This window comes from Uloborus diversus, chromosome 7 (genome assembly GCF_026930045.1).
Source record: "Uloborus diversus isolate 005 chromosome 7, Udiv.v.3.1, whole genome shotgun sequence".
Classification (NCBI taxonomy): domain Eukaryota; kingdom Metazoa; phylum Arthropoda; class Arachnida; order Araneae; family Uloboridae; genus Uloborus; species Uloborus diversus.
In genome coordinates this window covers 69,903,497-69,921,478 of record NC_072737.1, presented here as the reverse complement: position 1 = coordinate 69,921,478, position 17,982 = coordinate 69,903,497, and the positions used below count along the sequence as shown (strand labels likewise).

The 17,982-nt window shown below is 33.6% G+C and overlaps 1 protein-coding gene across 1 annotated transcript in view; it reads right to left on the bottom strand.

The window, feature by feature from the left end:
• Positions 1-9,553, bottom strand: part of LOC129225611 (TBC1 domain family member 23-like) — a 48,374-nt gene extending 38,821 nt beyond the window's left edge. The window contains exons 1-2 of the mRNA XM_054860077.1: positions 9,497-9,553; positions 9,162-9,270 (exon numbers count right to left, since the gene is read on the bottom strand). Of these exons, the coding sequence (XP_054716052.1) occupies positions 9,162-9,270; positions 9,497-9,531 (144 nt within the window). The 5' untranslated portion in view covers positions 9,532-9,553. The remainder of the gene's footprint in view (positions 1-9,161; positions 9,271-9,496) is intronic.
• Between the last annotated feature and the right edge of the window lie 8,429 nt (positions 9,554-17,982).

The window sequence follows — 17,982 nt, the reverse complement described above, 5'->3', positions numbered from 1 at the left end:
GAAAATATGGAATTTTTATATTAAAAATGATCTTTTGCTACAAACAAAAATTAGTTATAAAAAATATAAAAATACCTTTGCTTAAAAAATTAAAGGAAATAAAACAACGTTAAAAGCGCAGTTCAGGAACACTGCAGACACGTGTTTTGGCGTTACAAAGAATTCCTTTTTCAATGCACAAAATGGGAGATCGTAGATTTAAAGGCATCCATAAAAGTCGGATTTTTTTGTCGAATGTCTTGACATTCTTTAGCTCACATGTTATGCACTAAAAAAGACGTTCCTTGTAACGGGGGGGGGGGGGGGGGGGGGGGGGCAGAAACACGTGTCTTCAGTGTTCCTGCACATTTGTTTTATCTGCTTTTAAAAAATATTTATGTTTAACGGACTAGGACTATAATTGATTGGTATACAGTGAAACCCCTCCTAACGGACACCCCTCTTATGCAGACAATTTTTAATTCCCCAGTTCCAATGCAAATAACATTATTAAACCTCTGTCCTGCGGACACTTCTCTATTGCGGACAAAAAAAAAAAGTCCTGTTAGTGTCCGCATTAGAGGGATTTTACTGTAATTTGTTTTAATTCCAACTTGATTAATCATACCTTTTATTTATTTTTAATTTTAAGAATAATTTTTTGGTAAAATTTTTGACAAACAAAATTTTTATATAATGCGTAATTAAACTTCAGCAGGAATTTAGTTTTAAAAACTATTATATGGACAATAGGGTGCATCATTTGCCCAACTAGTCTAAAATTATTTTGTCCCTAATTTAAAAATGCTCTCATACCACAAGATAGTACTCCTGTGAATTTTTATGAAAATCAAAATTAATTTATGTATCCCACCTCAAGCAAGAAATTTTTTTTTAAAGGTACAACATCAAAAGTGACTCAAAGTGCAATACTGGGAATTAATTTTTAAATCATTGTAATTTACATTGTACCTGTGTTAACTTTAACTCTGTTATCATTTTTTCAGTAACTTTCCATAACATCTTTTGTAACTGTTCAGGTTCACTATTTGTTTTTTCAACTTTCTACCATTTTTTTCTATCATACAAGTACTAATGCTAGTTCTTTAAGTCTTCTTCTTGTTATTCTATGCATAGGGGTGCTGTAAACCACTTAAATAAGTTAACCTATTCTATTTTAACTCATAAGGTGCATAAATTTTTGAAAGTAATATATTTTAAAAACTTTTAATAAACATGAGTGAATCAGCTACTGTTGAATCAGTGACATTTTCTCCACAAACAAAGCGTTGTTCATCTGTACAAGAGGTAAAAGTCAAAACCAGACAATCTTCAATGGTGTTTGAACTTTGAAGTAGAATAACTCAAGCGGACTCAGAATTTAAGGCTTCACGTTTACCCTCTAGCTTGCAAGTTGCTTCGTTGCTTGATGTATCGTATTGAGAAAAGTGCCAATCAGAATATTACCAAATGGGATTCTTCAAAACATGTTTTGTCAAAAATATCTTATTTCTATGCAAAAGCAAAGATTCCAATTACTACTGACGCAGGCACGTAGCTAGGATTTTGTTAAGGGGGGGGTCCAAGGTTGCACGAACTTTAGAAATGGAAGTATGCTAAATCAGAAGCATTAACTGATAATTGTATAAATTGATACTGTTCCAATCAAAACTACAATTAATAAATGTGATAATTAGATTAATTAAGTAATGATGTAATATAAGTATGATAATTAAAGCTTTGCAATATATTTGCTTTCAAAAAAAAAAGCTCATATTTATTTTAACTACATGAAGTACACCGCCAGCTCAGTCAATTGACTGAGCTGGCGGTGTATTTCATGTATTTCTGCCTTAGCCCTGGCTATAGGGCGGTAACTTACTGAATACATTATCAACTGTCTAACTCAATAAATGCTCCATAATTCCCCACTCCTGACTGTTTCGAATTGGATTTTGGACTGCATTTAATGCTGCTATGGGCGAAAATATCGCCAAGGCTCATTAAAGAAAAGCTCGAAATGTTTCTTAATTCATTTAAATTTTTAGAATTCATTCAACGATAAGAAATGGAATGATACTTCTAATCTTCATCTTTTTTTATAGTATTTTCATATAAAAGCTTAGGAAAACATTATTAAAGCTGTTCAAACACATAAAATACATAGAAAGTATCGTTGCTCGTTAATAAGTATTTTCTTGTGATGTATTGCTAAAATAGATATCTAAGGATCAGTTATGGTATTTACGATGAATTAAGTTAAACAATAAAATTTCTTTGTCAAACTTTTGAAGAAAATTTGAATGATAATTTGTTTATAAATATTATTTTTTAGGCCGTCAAAGATAATAAACATTTTTCTTGGACATTTTCTATTTTAGGAGTTTCGCATGCAGAGTCATTTAAGGGTGATAAGAGGAAGTATTACTTTTAGAACTTAGGAAAATGAATAAATACACTTACGAACACATTGTATATACATAGTATTTTTATGTATAGTCTTGACCCCTCTTCAGAAAAACAAATGAACGGAACTATGGATTTGATTTAGTTTATTAAGTTGATTCAAAACAACTTCTGTGCAAAATGTTCCATTCTAAATTTAAAATTTCAATTTAAACATCAACTGTAGGAAAATGACCGATAGTAACAGTACCGAATCATCACAACAAAATTTGACACTCTAAACCTAGTTATTTTACTAACAATATGGAAATATAAAAATTTTAAATTTCTACATTTGGCGGTAGTCATCCGAGTTCGATCCTTTAGGAGATAATCTTTGCCCTACTTGTGATAATACGGCAGCACCAAAATTAGATATAGTGTAAAAAGCTAATCATATTTCGGTGACAAATATAAAAGGTTTATAGGTAGTTTGAAGACTCAATTAGCAAACATTTTGCTCTAAGTCTTCAAATGTTATAATCTAAATGTTTAAAAGAAGACAAATCTCTTGTAAAAACTCTAAGAAAAGTTGTAAATTAAAAATCCAGATATGATTTAAATTGATATTTTGAAATTATATAACAACTAGAAAATCGCCCGTCAAGATGAAAATTGATTCCACATTTGAACGAAGAAATTGCCTGTTTGGTGACATTTTGATAGTTGATATTTTAAACCCTAACTCCAGTGGATTAGCCCTAAGCTTCAGTAGATAACGTTCATTGTTGACCACTTTTTCGCTTCTTTAGTGCCCTGAAATGACAGTCTCACCAGTAAAACAGTTTAGTTACTGGATCCAGTTCAGCCTTGTTACAATAAAGCCTTTCCCTGCATTTTAAACATTACCAAAACATGTTATCTAATTATCATGGCGTGTAGCGAGTTTCATTGTTGATGAGGTCAAGAGCATTACTCGATTATCGGCTATTACATATATGAGGATAAGAACAACAACTATTATTCTTGCATTCGGAGTCTACTGTGCTTTTTAACCATGAATGTACAGATACTTATTAAATAATTCTTAAATACAAAGAAGTCAGTAAATAGCTATCAAAAAATTTGCTAAATGAAGCATATGCATATTACATAGCTTTTATTCGAAAAATGGAACTAGAAGATAGAAGAAAATACATATTTTCAGTTAAACTAATTAATAACTTTTCCTTTTGACCTCGTGAACACAATTCAGTTAGTATTTTAAAATAATAATTTAAAATAATTTCATTGTGAATTATATATGTATCTTTAAACTTATACATCTTTACACATGTGTTAATCATTCCAAACTTAAAACTAAAAAAATCAAACACATCCAGACTTTTTTTTTAATTCAATTTCTTTGTTTTTTTAAACTTTGATATCACTGAAATCAATTTTGTTATATTAGTATTAACCTTTATTTATGCATCTTTTTTTTTACTACCTCCAGATACATAATCTTTTTTTCCTTTTTTGTAAATCATATATAAAAACACAAGAGATAAAACATTCGCAAAAATTCTAGTTCTTTTCGGTACATTTTTGCTCAGAAAGAGTGAAAGAAAAAAAAAATCTGTTACCTTGTGATGAAAATGAACTAATATTCAGAACAAATTTCCAGACATTAGTTTCATGGTTGTAGAAAGACAATCTACAACCATGTTGTAGAAAGGCATTTACAACTTTTCTTAGAGTTTTTACAAGAGATTTATCTTCTTTTAAATTTTTAGATTACAACATCTGATGACTTAGAGCAAAATGTTTGCTAATTGAGCCTTCAAACTACCTATAAACCTTTTATATTTGTCACCGAAGGATGATTAGCTTTTTACAGTATATCTAATTTGGGATCTAATTTTAGTGCTGCCATATTATCACAAATAGGGCAAATATTACCTCCAAAGAAAAAGGGTAGAAATTTAAAATTTTTATATTTCCGTATTGTTAGTAAAATAACTAGGTTTAGAGTATTAGATGAATGCTAAAAGTTGTGAGCTTCCGGGACACAATGATATAAGTAATTCATCATTGTTACGAATGAAAATTATAAATGAAATAAATTGAATTGATTGGTTAAAAAATGAAATGATATTCGATGCTATTTCTGTCTGAATAAATTTTTAAATAAATGAGAAACGCATAAATGAGAGAATGCATAAAATTGCTCCTATTGTTAAAAAAAAGAAAAAAAAAACACATTTAAAAAAAACTGCAATACAACTTACCCAGTGGGGGTTGGCTAATTTTTTCTTATGTGTTTATGATTGTGCTCCTGATTTTTCCCTTTAATTTTCCGTGCAACCGACCCATACCAATGGCAGTGATAGAGAAAGTGAATGTGCGACCTAACAGAGTTTTGCACTATCCACGACTCTAGGAGCCTTAGGCACCTTCTAAAAAGACGGTGCTATATTACAAGGGCGGCTGACCCTACTGTTGCTTTCCTCTTTGTATGACCTTCCCGCAAAAACATTCCTACAAATTTCCTGTCTCCGACATTTTCATCATTGATGACTCTCATCAAGCTTTCGTTAACAATAAATGTTTGCTTACGAGCTGCCGGCGATTTCCTTGCGGGGACGGGCACTACTATAATGTCTCCTTTTTCGGATAGCTGCTGGCGATTTTCTTGCGAGGCAGGGGACTAAATGTCTCCTTTGGGCAGGTCTGCGACGCGTACCACGGGTTGAAGACTTCTGTCGCTCCTCTCCCCCCCCCCCCCCCACTCCCAGAGGGTCTGTTGTTTTGAACAAAACTGAACGTGAGAAAGTTGTCGCTTAATGAAAATATTTAGGACAAAAAATTTTTTATAAAATTTTTTTTTGGAAAATTCTGTTTATGTAAGTGCAGGGGGACAGTGACCTATCAGGAAGGGGGGGGTCCGGACCCCCTGGACCCCCCCCTTGGCTACGTCCCTGACTGACGGTAAATCCTGTGAGAAAATACTAAAACTTCATGAAGACAACACAAAATTAAAAGCAATTCCTCTTCAAAGAAGAAATACAACAAATTCCATTAATAAAGAAAAGAAAATGGAAGAAGAATTAGCTAAAAAAATTTCATTATGGTCTAAAAATGTAGAATGCCTTATCAAAAAATTCAGAAGTTTTAGCTTTTCTTCAATTTATGAAAAGTGATCGTCTAGCAACCTTTGGCTCACATGATAAAATATTACATAAAAAATAAATAAATGAAAAAGCGTTGGGAAATGCGTGAAATGTCAAAAGCAGAATTTTATGAAAAAATAGCCAAGGAAACAGGCAACTTCAATACAACTTTTAATTCAGCTATTATTGATGAAATTGAAAGAGATGAAGATAGTGAGATGTATGATACAAGTGATGAGACAGATCCGATAGATCAGATTTATAATGCTCATAATACCAGAAATCATCATCCTACTATACGAACTGGTACATATGCTTTTATTCCACATGATATTATAAAACAGCTTGATGTTATATCATTAGCAACACATTTAAAAATGACACCAGCACAGCAAGCTTCATACACTAAAATTTTAATAGCAGAAGCTGGTAGGGCATATTTTAATGGTTTTTTTTTTTTTTTTGGGCAATTGCCCACACAGTCGAATAAAATTGGCCCCAAAGTCAAATAAAATTGCCCACCTACATTTTCCTAAATTTTTTCATCGGTTATGGGTTATGGCCATCCGTCATAAAATTTCTGCAAATTAAAAACCGAAGAGAAAGAAAACCAAAAGCTGAACTTTATAAAAAGAGGTTTTATATGAAATCTTTTTTGAAAAAGACAATGTTATTTGAATTTGGTTGTATTAAAATGAAAATGAATGGTTGTATTATAATGAATAAAATTTAAAAAATTCAAAAACTCAGTGACTGTTTGAACTATTTTAAACGCTGAGTCACAGCGTTTATGTTCTTTACACTTTTTTCCTATCGAACAAAACAACCATTAGCAATAATTTCCCTAATTCCAGTTTTCACACCCCAACTCTTTTTTGACGATTTTTCAACTAACATAAACTGCACATTTACAATCCCCCCCCCCCTCCTTCTGATGAAGTTAGAGTTGCCCACACAGTCAAATTTCCATAAAATATGCCCTGGAAGCTGGTGGTGATTCATCCAAAATTTCAACAACATATGCAACAACAGACAGAGCAAGACCATCAAGTGTGAGAGACATTGCCAAAGCTTGTTAGGATCAATGTAATGGTTATGATTTTGCAAATTTGCACTGGGATTCTAAACTCTTACCAACTCTAACTAATCAAAATATTGCAGAAGAAAGGCTTACAGTTATAGTGGGTAAATTATATGAAATTAAGCTTCTTGGTGTACCAGCATACCCACCAGGAACAGACAAAAAAAAAAAAAAAAACAGAGATATCATTGTTAATTTAACAACTAATTTGCTTAATTCAAGGAATTGTTCTGACTCAATAGTTAATATGTCGTTTGACACAACTGCTTCTAATACAGGACATGTAACTGCAGCATGTGTAGCTATTCAAGAGGGTTTCGGTAAAGCTCTCCTGTGGTCAAATTGTCGTCACCAGATTGGAGAAATTATATTGTCACATGTGTTTGACGATTTAAAAATTGAAGCATCGACAGCAGACATATCTATATTTAAAATATTTCACAAACATTATACATTACTGCAGTTTGTGGAAGAGAGTGATGCTAATATACTTATAAGTTTATCCAAATTTGATGACAGTTCATTTAGTAAGTCTGCAAAAAGATTAGAAGAGTACAAAAACAATATTATCAAATTAGCTAAATCAAACGTTTGCAAGAGGTGAATATTTAGAATTTGTTCAACTTTGTCTTTTATTCTTAGTAAGCGACTTTAAGCGCTCAGGAGCGTTACACAAAGCACAATGAATGGCAAAATTAATTTATTCATTAAAAATTTGCTTATATCAACATTAAATCCAAGAACTACCAACTGGAACAATAACTACACATCAATAAGTTTTAAAATTTAGAAATTTTGTTGATTTCGTCACTTTGGTATATAGTTCAAGGTGGATGACGTGCACTTCTGTCTTTAATGCACCATGGAATGACTTGCAATTCTTTCATTTACTTATAAAATATAGTATTAATTAATTCAGAAATTTCTGAAAGTGCAATTAATGCTTTTAAAAATCACCTTTGGTTATCTGACAAAAGAAACTGTACATCTGGCACTATGGAGTGATAAAATGCCTGAAGCAGACCGACATGCTCATGCTGACAGTATGTTAGCCATTAGACCAGCTAATCTTTCTAATTCAAAACACAGATTTGGTATGGCATTTGGAAAACCAAAGTTTCCAACAGAAATTGATTTACCTTTCACACTGTCTGATTTTGTTAGCATTGATTCCTTGTCTTTATTTTTAATTTTGAAGTTAGATTTAGAATTCATGGTGGAATATGTTAAACAATGGCTAAATTGTATTTCATATCAGACTTCAAAAACTAATTTGAAAGGAATAAATGTAGTAAACAATTGTGCTGATCGAGGAATAAAGCTGACCAATGACTTTTTAGGATCCGCCAAAACTGAAGATCATTACCAGAATATATTACAAGTAGTTGAGCATGATCGAAAAAAACTCCAAAATCTTCGCAAAAGGAAAAAAATTGATTAAAAGCTAACTTTCAACCCAAACTTTAATATTTAAGAAAGTAATGTAATGAAATATACTGTAAATTTGCTTCAATAAATCAAATAATTCTTTCAATAATTAAATAAATGTAAAAAATTGCTTAATGTGTTATTTTTCCGAGTTTTCACAACTTTCAATTGTCAGGTGGCACACATAGATATTGTTCAAATTGGAAAAATTTTCACAAAAATTATTAATTTTGTATGTAGAATAAAACTAGCTTAGGGACAAGGCATTTGTAAACTAAAAAAAAAATTTGATGGGGCGTATGATGCACCCTAATGGACAAGGAGGTCTATACTACTATTCTAATAAGTTCAAAATTCATCACATGTGCGTCGGTGGTTTTTCTTAAAACATAATTGGTACTTGGTAACTCGGCCGAGCAGTGAAAGGCCAAGTACTCAGTACTCGGCTACTAGGCCAAAGTGCTACTCGGTACATCTCTAATCTGAAGTATATCTCATTTATTAGTTATGCTCAAAGTTCAAAATTTAAGAATAAATGGTATTCAAAATTCTTTTCATGTCAGTATGAAAATCTTCAATTTGGTGATATATTGAGCCTCTGGGGAAAAAAACATTGTTCTCTTTGTCAGTGATATGTTCTGACTTTTAAATTGAAAGTCTGGTCACACTAGCCAAGGCCGAATTTTCCTCACAGTCCGTCTTTGGGACAAGCTTAAACTGGAATGGCTAATACTGGAAATAAATCATGAAAAAAAAGTTCTATTTCAACATAGTTTGGATTTCAAAACACATTTCATTAACTATCTTAAAACTTCATTTCTGCAGGCAGCACTTGATCTTCCCACAGCTTTAATAACACACCCAAACATGGTCTCAGATTGGCCCAAGCATGTTTTCAGAGGTTAAAAATGAGTTTTGAGTTCAATGATATTTCAATAGAAATATTGTGCCATGAACTTTAGGGAAAAACAAATGGAAAGAATTTCATAGAACTATAAAAAGACTTAAATGTAACATTTTAAACAGTTCATATTTTAATGAATCGAACTAAATCAATACTACATTCAAAAAAATTCCAGATTAAGTTTAAAATTTTGGTAGGAAATTTATTTCATAATAAGAAGGTCCGCACTTACCTTCCAAATTTCTGCTCTCAAAGTATCTGGAAGTGGTCTTCCTTGGCATACTTTTTTAATACTTTCTAGACTGCACTCAGAAAGAAGTGCCTGTTTCAAATCTGTTACCCTAAAACATATTTAAACACCAATGATCAAAAGCAGAAAATTTTAATGAATGATAAATTTATCGATAAACAAACACTGGATGATCTGCCGGAATTAGAACGATACAAAAAATTCGGTTGAATATTTACGCACAACACAAATCAAAAAGACAATCAAGTTTTAAACTTTGTCAGAAACAAGAGTAATCGATTGAGTAATTATAAATGGACACGGTAAATAAATCTTACCAACTTGTGTCATACTCATCGTCTGCACTCGCCATGTTGTCAAAATAAACTGCAGCTGATATCGAAAACTTATTTTAAACAGAGAACATTCTGCGCTAAGTATCTAGCTGTCGCGGAATCTCTACACTTATGATTGGTCAAAGCCAGTCGCCAATTGGCCACTTTTGGCACGATGCAGCGATAGGAGAGAAAACAAGGTGGAAAGAAGCAGTAAAAAGGCTCTTCGCCGCCCAGTGAGTGTATTTTTGTCGTATTTTAAAAATTTCAGCGCAGGGGAAATGAGTACTCAATGAATAATGTATCAATAAACTACAAAAAAAAAAAACATGTTCACAAAAAAGAACAAATTTTAAGGCGGAGAAAACATCTTATTGAGCAATCACGATTGCTTATTGTTCTCATTTGACCGTTTTTGATGTTCCGAGCCTTTTTCAGCTTGGACCAGAAACCTCTGCAGCACCACCGCCCACCGTCCTCTGCAGGCGGCGCGGCGCGACTGCTCCGGTCCTGAGCTATCCGCTTCTCCTGGTCCGAGGCGTCCATGTCTTACACACACGCTCGCTCACACACTCACACCATGGGCGGATTTAGGGGGGGCAATGCCCCCCAGTTTTGGGAGGACTTTATGTAGTAACAACACATCTTCCAAAAATTAAATATATATATATATATATATATATTTCTTCTTTTTTGAATAGTTCAGAAGGGCATGGGTGGATTTATAGGGGGCAATGCCGCCCCCCCCCCCGTTTTGGGAGGACTTTATGTAGTAATAACACATCTTCCAAAATCTTAAAACAAAAAATCCATGACTTTTTCTTTTTTGAATAGTTTAATGAAAATGAAGAGAAAAGCAAATGTCCTTTTCTGATGGGAGAAAAGAAAAGGGGAAAAAAAAAACGAACATTAAATACAAATAGTACAACTCTCACTGGGGTGCTGAAAATGTGTCTAAATTCACTATTTTGGACTGAAAACCATTTGGGCAAGTATATGAATGAAAATATAGGCTAAACGAGCTATACATTAAGCTGCAACACTTATAATAATTGACGATTATTATAGAACCTAAAGCAAAGGGGAAAATCTCCCCCTCCCCCATTCGCGCTAACAGAACGATCTACTCGTTATGATTTGTGTCCACATTTCAAGTATTTATTTGTGCATAATGTTTATGTTCTTAGTATATTAATTAGCCTTTTCAGAAATTCTGAAAAACATAAGATTTTTTTCCTTCTCTCTCTCTCAAAAGAGAATAAATACTATCGCAAACTGAATAAGTTTCAGTTATCTGAGAGTTCTGATTAAATGAATCTTTTTACTTAGAAGGAGAATACAATTTTACTTACTTTATAAATACTGTTTAAAAAGTAAGGTAATCATAATCATCTAAGTCTAAGTGAGTCAGTCCTTGTCATATTTGAAATCTAAATAATTGAGTCATCAAAAGTTTAGGAAAAATTTGCTGAAATTTTATAAAAGTCTATAAAAACCTAACAAAGATTGGTAAAATCGTAAAAATCCTTTAACCGTAAAAACTGACGAATTTTCGTAAAAAACTACAAAAAATCAAGCAAAAATTTACAGGTAGGAGTGAATTACAAATAGGGTTGAATTTGCCTATAAGATAAACAAGCTGTTGCTTAAGGCCCCTGCTTTGAAGTGGGTCCCTAACTCCCAAAAAAAAAAAATTCATGATTTGTTCCTTAAAAAACGAAAATTGCTTGAAAAAACTAATTTCATTTTTAAGTGCTTGAAAACCTTGAATATTTAGAAACGTGTGGCTACAAACCTTAAATTTTAAAATTTCTAACAAATGGTAGAGGGGGAGGAATGCCAACATATGTCAAATTCAGTTCCTTGCCACATCCTGTATTAAAAATGTAAAAATCATGGTTCTCACGTTTGTAACATATTATTTGAAATAAATTTTTGTGATTCACATGTTTCATATCTTGCTATTTATTTAATCCCGAATGCAGTATTTTGGGAATTCTTTTGCATTGATTGCTTTTATCTTACTTCTTCTGCATATTGTCTATCTGTTTAGCACGGAAAAAAAATACACTACTTCTATTTCTTTTCGTTTTCTGCCCCACTTGCAACTGAAGAAAAGTTGTTGTCATGAGAAATCAATGGTTTCTTTTTTCTTTTAAAGTTAAAATAGCTATTTCTCCCAAAGTTAGAACAGAACTGCAAAAATTTACAATCGAGTACTAAAATACCAGAGACTGGAAAGTACAATTGAAGTGCGTTAAATAATTTTATTTATTCTAGAGTCCTTGAAAATAATTAGATAAGTCTTTGAAAATCCTAAGCAAAGTAGGCTCCAATTACTTCTACTGCATATTGTTCATCTGTTTAGCCAGGAAAAAAAAAAGATACACTACCTCTATTCCTTTTCGTTTTCTTCACTACTCAGACGTGGCTCCAAGGGAGGGGCATGGGGGGCAATTGCCCCCCTGTCGGAAACGTCTTGCCCCCCCGTCGGGGAAAATTTAGTATTTCGTCGGGGAATCTGTTTGCTTTGGCGTTTATCGTAAATGATAAAAATTTTCTCATATATGAACTCGAAAAAAAAATTAGTAGAAAAAAAGTAGAAGTATCTTATATATATATATATATATATATATATATATATATATATATATATATATATATATATATATATATATATATATATATATATAAAGGAAACAAAAAATAAATCCCCTTTGAGGCAAGGTTAGCCCGAGTCCGTATAACGTCGTCCAGATGGTGACAAAATATAGCTATTGCTTCGGGGGAAATGGTGTGTTTTGATCCTTGACATTTCTGTTTGTCGATGCAGGGTGTCGATGAGCTGGTTTTGACCTCAGGGTGTCCACTTAGACTAAAAGACTACCACTTAGACTACCCTCCCCGTCCCTGCAGAATGTAGTGGTGATTACCAGTCAGACCTAAGGCGTCGTCATCGGGTTACGAGATAAATAAGTACCGAATGACAATGACGAGAGGAGAGGGGGGGGGGGTCATGGGAGAAAAAACATGCTTCGGAGATTTTTGCTTTTCTATTACATTCGCTAAACAGCTCTTCATCAGCATGTCAAGTGTGCAGACCCAGACGCACTCATTGGTACGTTTTAAAGTACTTTATTTTCACTCAGAAGTTACAAGTAAGTTATTACTATAGTTATTTACAGCTTTTCTGATTATTGTTGGATTATTCTGCAACAAAACATATCGATGAGTAAACTATCCTTTTACCTCATACAAGGAAGTGTACTAAAGTATGTACTAAAGTTAATGTTTTAATTTTTTAGTGTAATGATGTCTTGTCGGCAAATGCTAAATGCAGGAAAAAAATTCTTTGGACTAATATAATAAAAGCAAATAGATGTTTAACATTTTAAATACATTTTTCTCAAAAACTTATATTGATCTTGTTTGTAGACTGCATAATAGTTTTGTTGGGAATGAAGAAGAAATGAGAATGATTTACTAAACATTGGGCTTGGCGAATCAACACACCAAACAATCATTGGATTATTAAACGTCGGGTTGGTGGCATCGGGCGTCGGGTTGGTAACATCGGGTTTGTGTTCTTTTTGAGAAAAATGTCTGGGGGAGGGGGAGGGGCGAACCTTTTGGAAAAGGGAAAATTAAAGAAATAAATAAATCATGTGTTAAAAGCAATTGAAAACATACATTTTGCTTCCAAATTTATTTTCTTCAGATGTTATCATGTAGTCGAAACTCATGTTTCTAACTTTAAAGTAAAAGCTGCGCTTAGCCCAGACCGCTGTAATCATTTGATCGGACCAAGTCCAATTCAAAAGTCAACATTGCTCCTTCGAGATCGATCAAACCATCTTACAGACTGATACCAGACTCAATCTTGTTTAAGTTTTTTTTTTTTTTCAAGCTATATTCTATTTTTTTATTACGCTTTTTTTTCCAAGTACTAAAATAGTGTAAAAAAGCAGTGCTGCGCAGTCAGAGTCGGACAGATTTTGGAGACAAAGAGTCTGAGTCGGCATTTGTAGGTTAAAAATTCCAAGAGTCGGAGTCATTTTCCCTCAATGCCTGTAACACTGCCAGTGATCGCGGGGTCGGAGTGAGAGTTGGAATCGAACTGATTTTAAGGTAAAGGAGTCGGAGTTGAATTGTTTGTCGGTGAGTTGAAGGGGTGATTAAAAACTAATTGTATCGAAAGCCAATGTGAGCAAGAAGCAATGAGTTGTCTTTTCGTTTCCCGCGCTGTATCTCTCTGTCGACTGCTGTCATTGGTTTTTCGAATCAAAAACAATTTTTACTGTGTATTATCTTAATTTTTGAAAGAGTTTATAACTTAAAAAAAGTTTTGTTTGCCTATTTCTGTCCTGATATTTTTGTAGTTCCAACTACATCTTATAAGGCTTCAAAATGCAGAATTTTATATCTATTTTTCAAAATTTCCTCCCGGGAAGAAATCCCCGGGCCCCCTACAATTGGGAATATTTTGTACTCCACTTAAAGGGGAGTCATGTGTCACTTTCTTGATAACATTTCCCCTCTTAAGGTCAATCTAACACAGGACATCAGAAAAAACACATTAAAACACGATCAACAAAAATTAAAGTATTGCTGTATGTATCAGATGAAAGAGACAGCCATAGTAAAGGAGAAAAAAAAATTTAAAAAAAAAAGCCTCTCTCTCTCTTACACCACCGAGAGAAACGTTGTTAAAACTACAAAAGGGGTCCCATACCTAAAATAGCTTAGGGCCCCGTTAAATCCAGCCCTGAGTTTGAGTCGGCTATTTTCCCTCCGACTCCGTAGATCTGCAAAAATGGTCCATGTAGATAAGTTTTGAGGTAAGACTTTGAATTTGCATCCCCCCCCCCCCTTAGTCTGGAAAGTGAATTAAAACTTGAAATTTGAAAGTATGACAGATTTCAACTGGCATGTTCAATAAAAAGTTTGAAACTAATTTTTATGCATTTTCGAATTATGAATGCTTCAAAAAATTTGAAAAATAAAAAAGTTAGGTATATAGTTAATTTAAAAAAAAGAAAAACCTTACACAAGAGAAACTTGTGCAATTAATGTTAATTACTTTGATACTTAATAGGTTTGTTTATGGCGTAATATCGTCGGCACTATGCTGAACTACCGAATGTGAAAATTGGCTCTTTTCAGGAGAGCCGAAACAATATTTTTGTCCACCAGACGCTTTAGTTATTTTCAATGTTTTGATTTTTATAAATAACAGTAAATAAGTGTAAATCTTATTGTTTGAAGTACAGTAAACTCTCGATTATCCACGAGCGGATTATCCGCGAAAGTCTCAGAAAAAGAAAAAAAAATAGTTAACTTAATCCTTGTGGAGAAAATTTTTGTTCTTCAAAAACACGGATCTGAAATCAATTCGTCCCAGATTTTTTTTTCCCTTTCCCATGACAAGTGCTCCTTCTCAAAAAACGTGAAAGTCGTTATGCATTTTCATCAACTTCTCTTTGACACGTGCCTCAAGGGAAAGCGTTCAGCTGATTTCGGTAAAACACATGTGTTTACTGAAGACCCCTAGTTTATCCCCGAAGGAGCGTATGACATTATCCTTATCATCTGTTCCGATTGAGAAAGGTTAGGAAAACGCCTGCAGGTCTTCTGGGAATTCTCTGATGGGGGTGGTCTTTTTTGTTGTGGTCACTGTTTTCACTTCTGGGCTGTTGAATGTTTTAGGTTGACGGAAAGTTTCTACTCATGATTTAAATTTTAATTTATTCTAGTTCTGTAGAGCTTGAAATACAAATATTTTTTAATGCCGCATCTCTTTTAAACGTTTCACGTTTTATTTACAATACAATCATTCTCAAGCAAAAGATAATTTCTGTCTTCTTTACCTCTGGTTTTAAACCTTTTTCGCATTATCCGCGACTTTCGTTATCCGCGGTATCTGGGCCAATAATTCCGCGGATAATGGGGAGTGTACAGTAGTAATAGCCCTTTCTGAATACTACGGCAAACCATTGAATTTGAAAAACGAGATTCGCGATTTTTCACCTTCGTTTGTACCGAGTTTAGCATAGTGCAGATCATATTATCAAGTTTCGTTTTTTTTTTTTTTTTTTTTGATTACACAAAACACACACACACACACACACACACACACACACACACACACACACACACACACATTACTTTCGTTTAGTACATTCAAAAACTTAGAACCAACGGTGAGCAGTTGAAGTCGGACTGATTTTGAGGCAAAGAAGTCGGAGTCAGGAGTCGAAGGTTTAAAAATTCAACAGTCGGAGTCGATCATTTTCCCTTAAAATCTGCAACTCTGCCAGTTTGGGTGGAATCAGAGTCGAAGGCTCTAAAATTCCCTGCGGAGTCGGTCATTTTTCTTCCGACTCCGCAGTCCTGCTTAGAACTGCTGGTGTGACTATTCATTTCAATAATTCTCGCTCACTACATTTTAACTTTTATTTTCTATTTCAAACACGCTTCGGCGGCCCACACATTTTCCTCCAAATAGCTGTGATTTGTACGATGATGTTTTACCCGTTTCCAATTTCTATTTGTTATCAAATAAAATACTTGTAATGAGTTTTAGCAAACTAGGCTCTTCAAAAGATTTTCAATTTTTTCTCTTGATTCTGCTTTTGCGCTAGCAAAACTTAGTAGTTGTAATCGTTTTCCCTTTTCCATGCTTTCCCAAGTTATCCCGGAAAAATAATATAATGAAAGAAAATATAAATAAATTTAATTTTATACCTGTTCTGATTCGCGAGGTTCATCTAAATATAAAGCTAGGTATCGGACTCAAGTTTCTTCTGAATTTTTTAACTTAATATTAGTTACTCTTCTTTTGTTTACTTAAGATGTGAGTTTCTCTGCTCCCCAATAAATATTTTGAGCTAGTGGATGAGCACCGCTATAACCTTGAGCCCTGGAGTTTCCCTCCGTAAAATTTGTATTTTTATAAGGTTTGATTACGGAAGGAGGGGGGGGGGGAACCGTCAGTATCTTAATCGGTCACTAACCCCATCACCCTAACGTTACCAAACATGACCTACAATTGCGTTTTCGATGCATCAATTTTAAAACTTTTTCGGGGTGCACCTCGACTCTCACTCCCTATGAAATACCATTACAGATCGACGAAAATTTCATTTATTGGACTTCAATTTCTTAAAATTCTTTGGGGGTGAGCACCCAAACCCTTCTCTCCATGAAATTACCGAAGATCATCTAAAATTGCGTTTTCAGAGCTACAATTTCGAAAATTTCCCGGGGGAGAACCCTCGGACCCCCCTCATTTCTACACGCACAACTAAATTCCTGTTGTTAAGTTTCTTTCTCTGCATAAAACTCTGTTGAACACACATTTATAATGATTTTACATCATATTCAGATTTTTCGTCAAATTCTAATTCTCAGACAGTTTTAGTTTATTGATCTCGCGATGACCCTGCTCACAAAAGCCTAGTTTCATGTTTTTCATTTTAAATTTAATTTTTTTCCCTACATATTTCATTTTATCTATTTTAAAATTTTTATTTTTTGCTTTTAATTTTTATAGGGAATTCGTGTTCTTAGACGCAAAGAATGATTAAATTCTTTGTCATTTGAATTAGAGGGGGCAGAGCCTGATTACCGCTGGTGCATGTGGGGCACAGGCCCCTCCTCTTAGATTTCAGGGGGGCCTAAAATCCCCTTAATTTATCATGTTAATTAAAAATAAATAATGATTTCACTCAGAATCTAGAGTACAATGATATCATTGATAGTTTTGCAAATGCCAAAACAAGGAAAAAATCTATTTGTTGATAAAAATTCGCCTTAAAAGTGTGATCTCTTTGCAAATCAGAAAACCACTCCAAATTTAGTCTGTACTTACTATTAAAAGTTATATGATAGATCATTTTGGTATTTACGGTTTACTGCAACGGGAAAAGTTTAACCACATTTACATATTTATCGTAAACTACTAAATCTCTTCTACTTTTTAAATGTATATATTACAGTGATATGAGGTACCACCAAATTTAGTACGGTTGTGTAAGAACGCAAGTATCGAAATATTTTATTGCTTCAACATATAAAAAAAAAGCTGGAATGGGGGGAGGGAGGGGCGGCACAAAATGAATTTCCTGAAATAGAAATGTGCCCCATGTCTAGTGTCAGGATGATCAGGCTCTGGGGGGGGGGGGGGAATCTTGCAAACTAAAATTTGTCTATGCCCCCCTGTCGGGCAAGTTTGCCACCCTGTCGGGGATTTCCTAGCGCCACCACTGTCACTACTTATAATTAAAAAAAGGTTGTTGCAATGAGAAAACTAGTTTATTTTTTCTTTCAAACTTAAAATGGCTGTTTCTTACGAAGTTTGAACAATACTGTACAACTGTATAATCTAGTTATCAATTTCTATGTCTATCCAATTAACCTTTATAAGGCTTCAAAATGCAGAATTTTATATCTATTTTTCAAAATTTCCTCCGGGGGAGAACCCCCCGGTC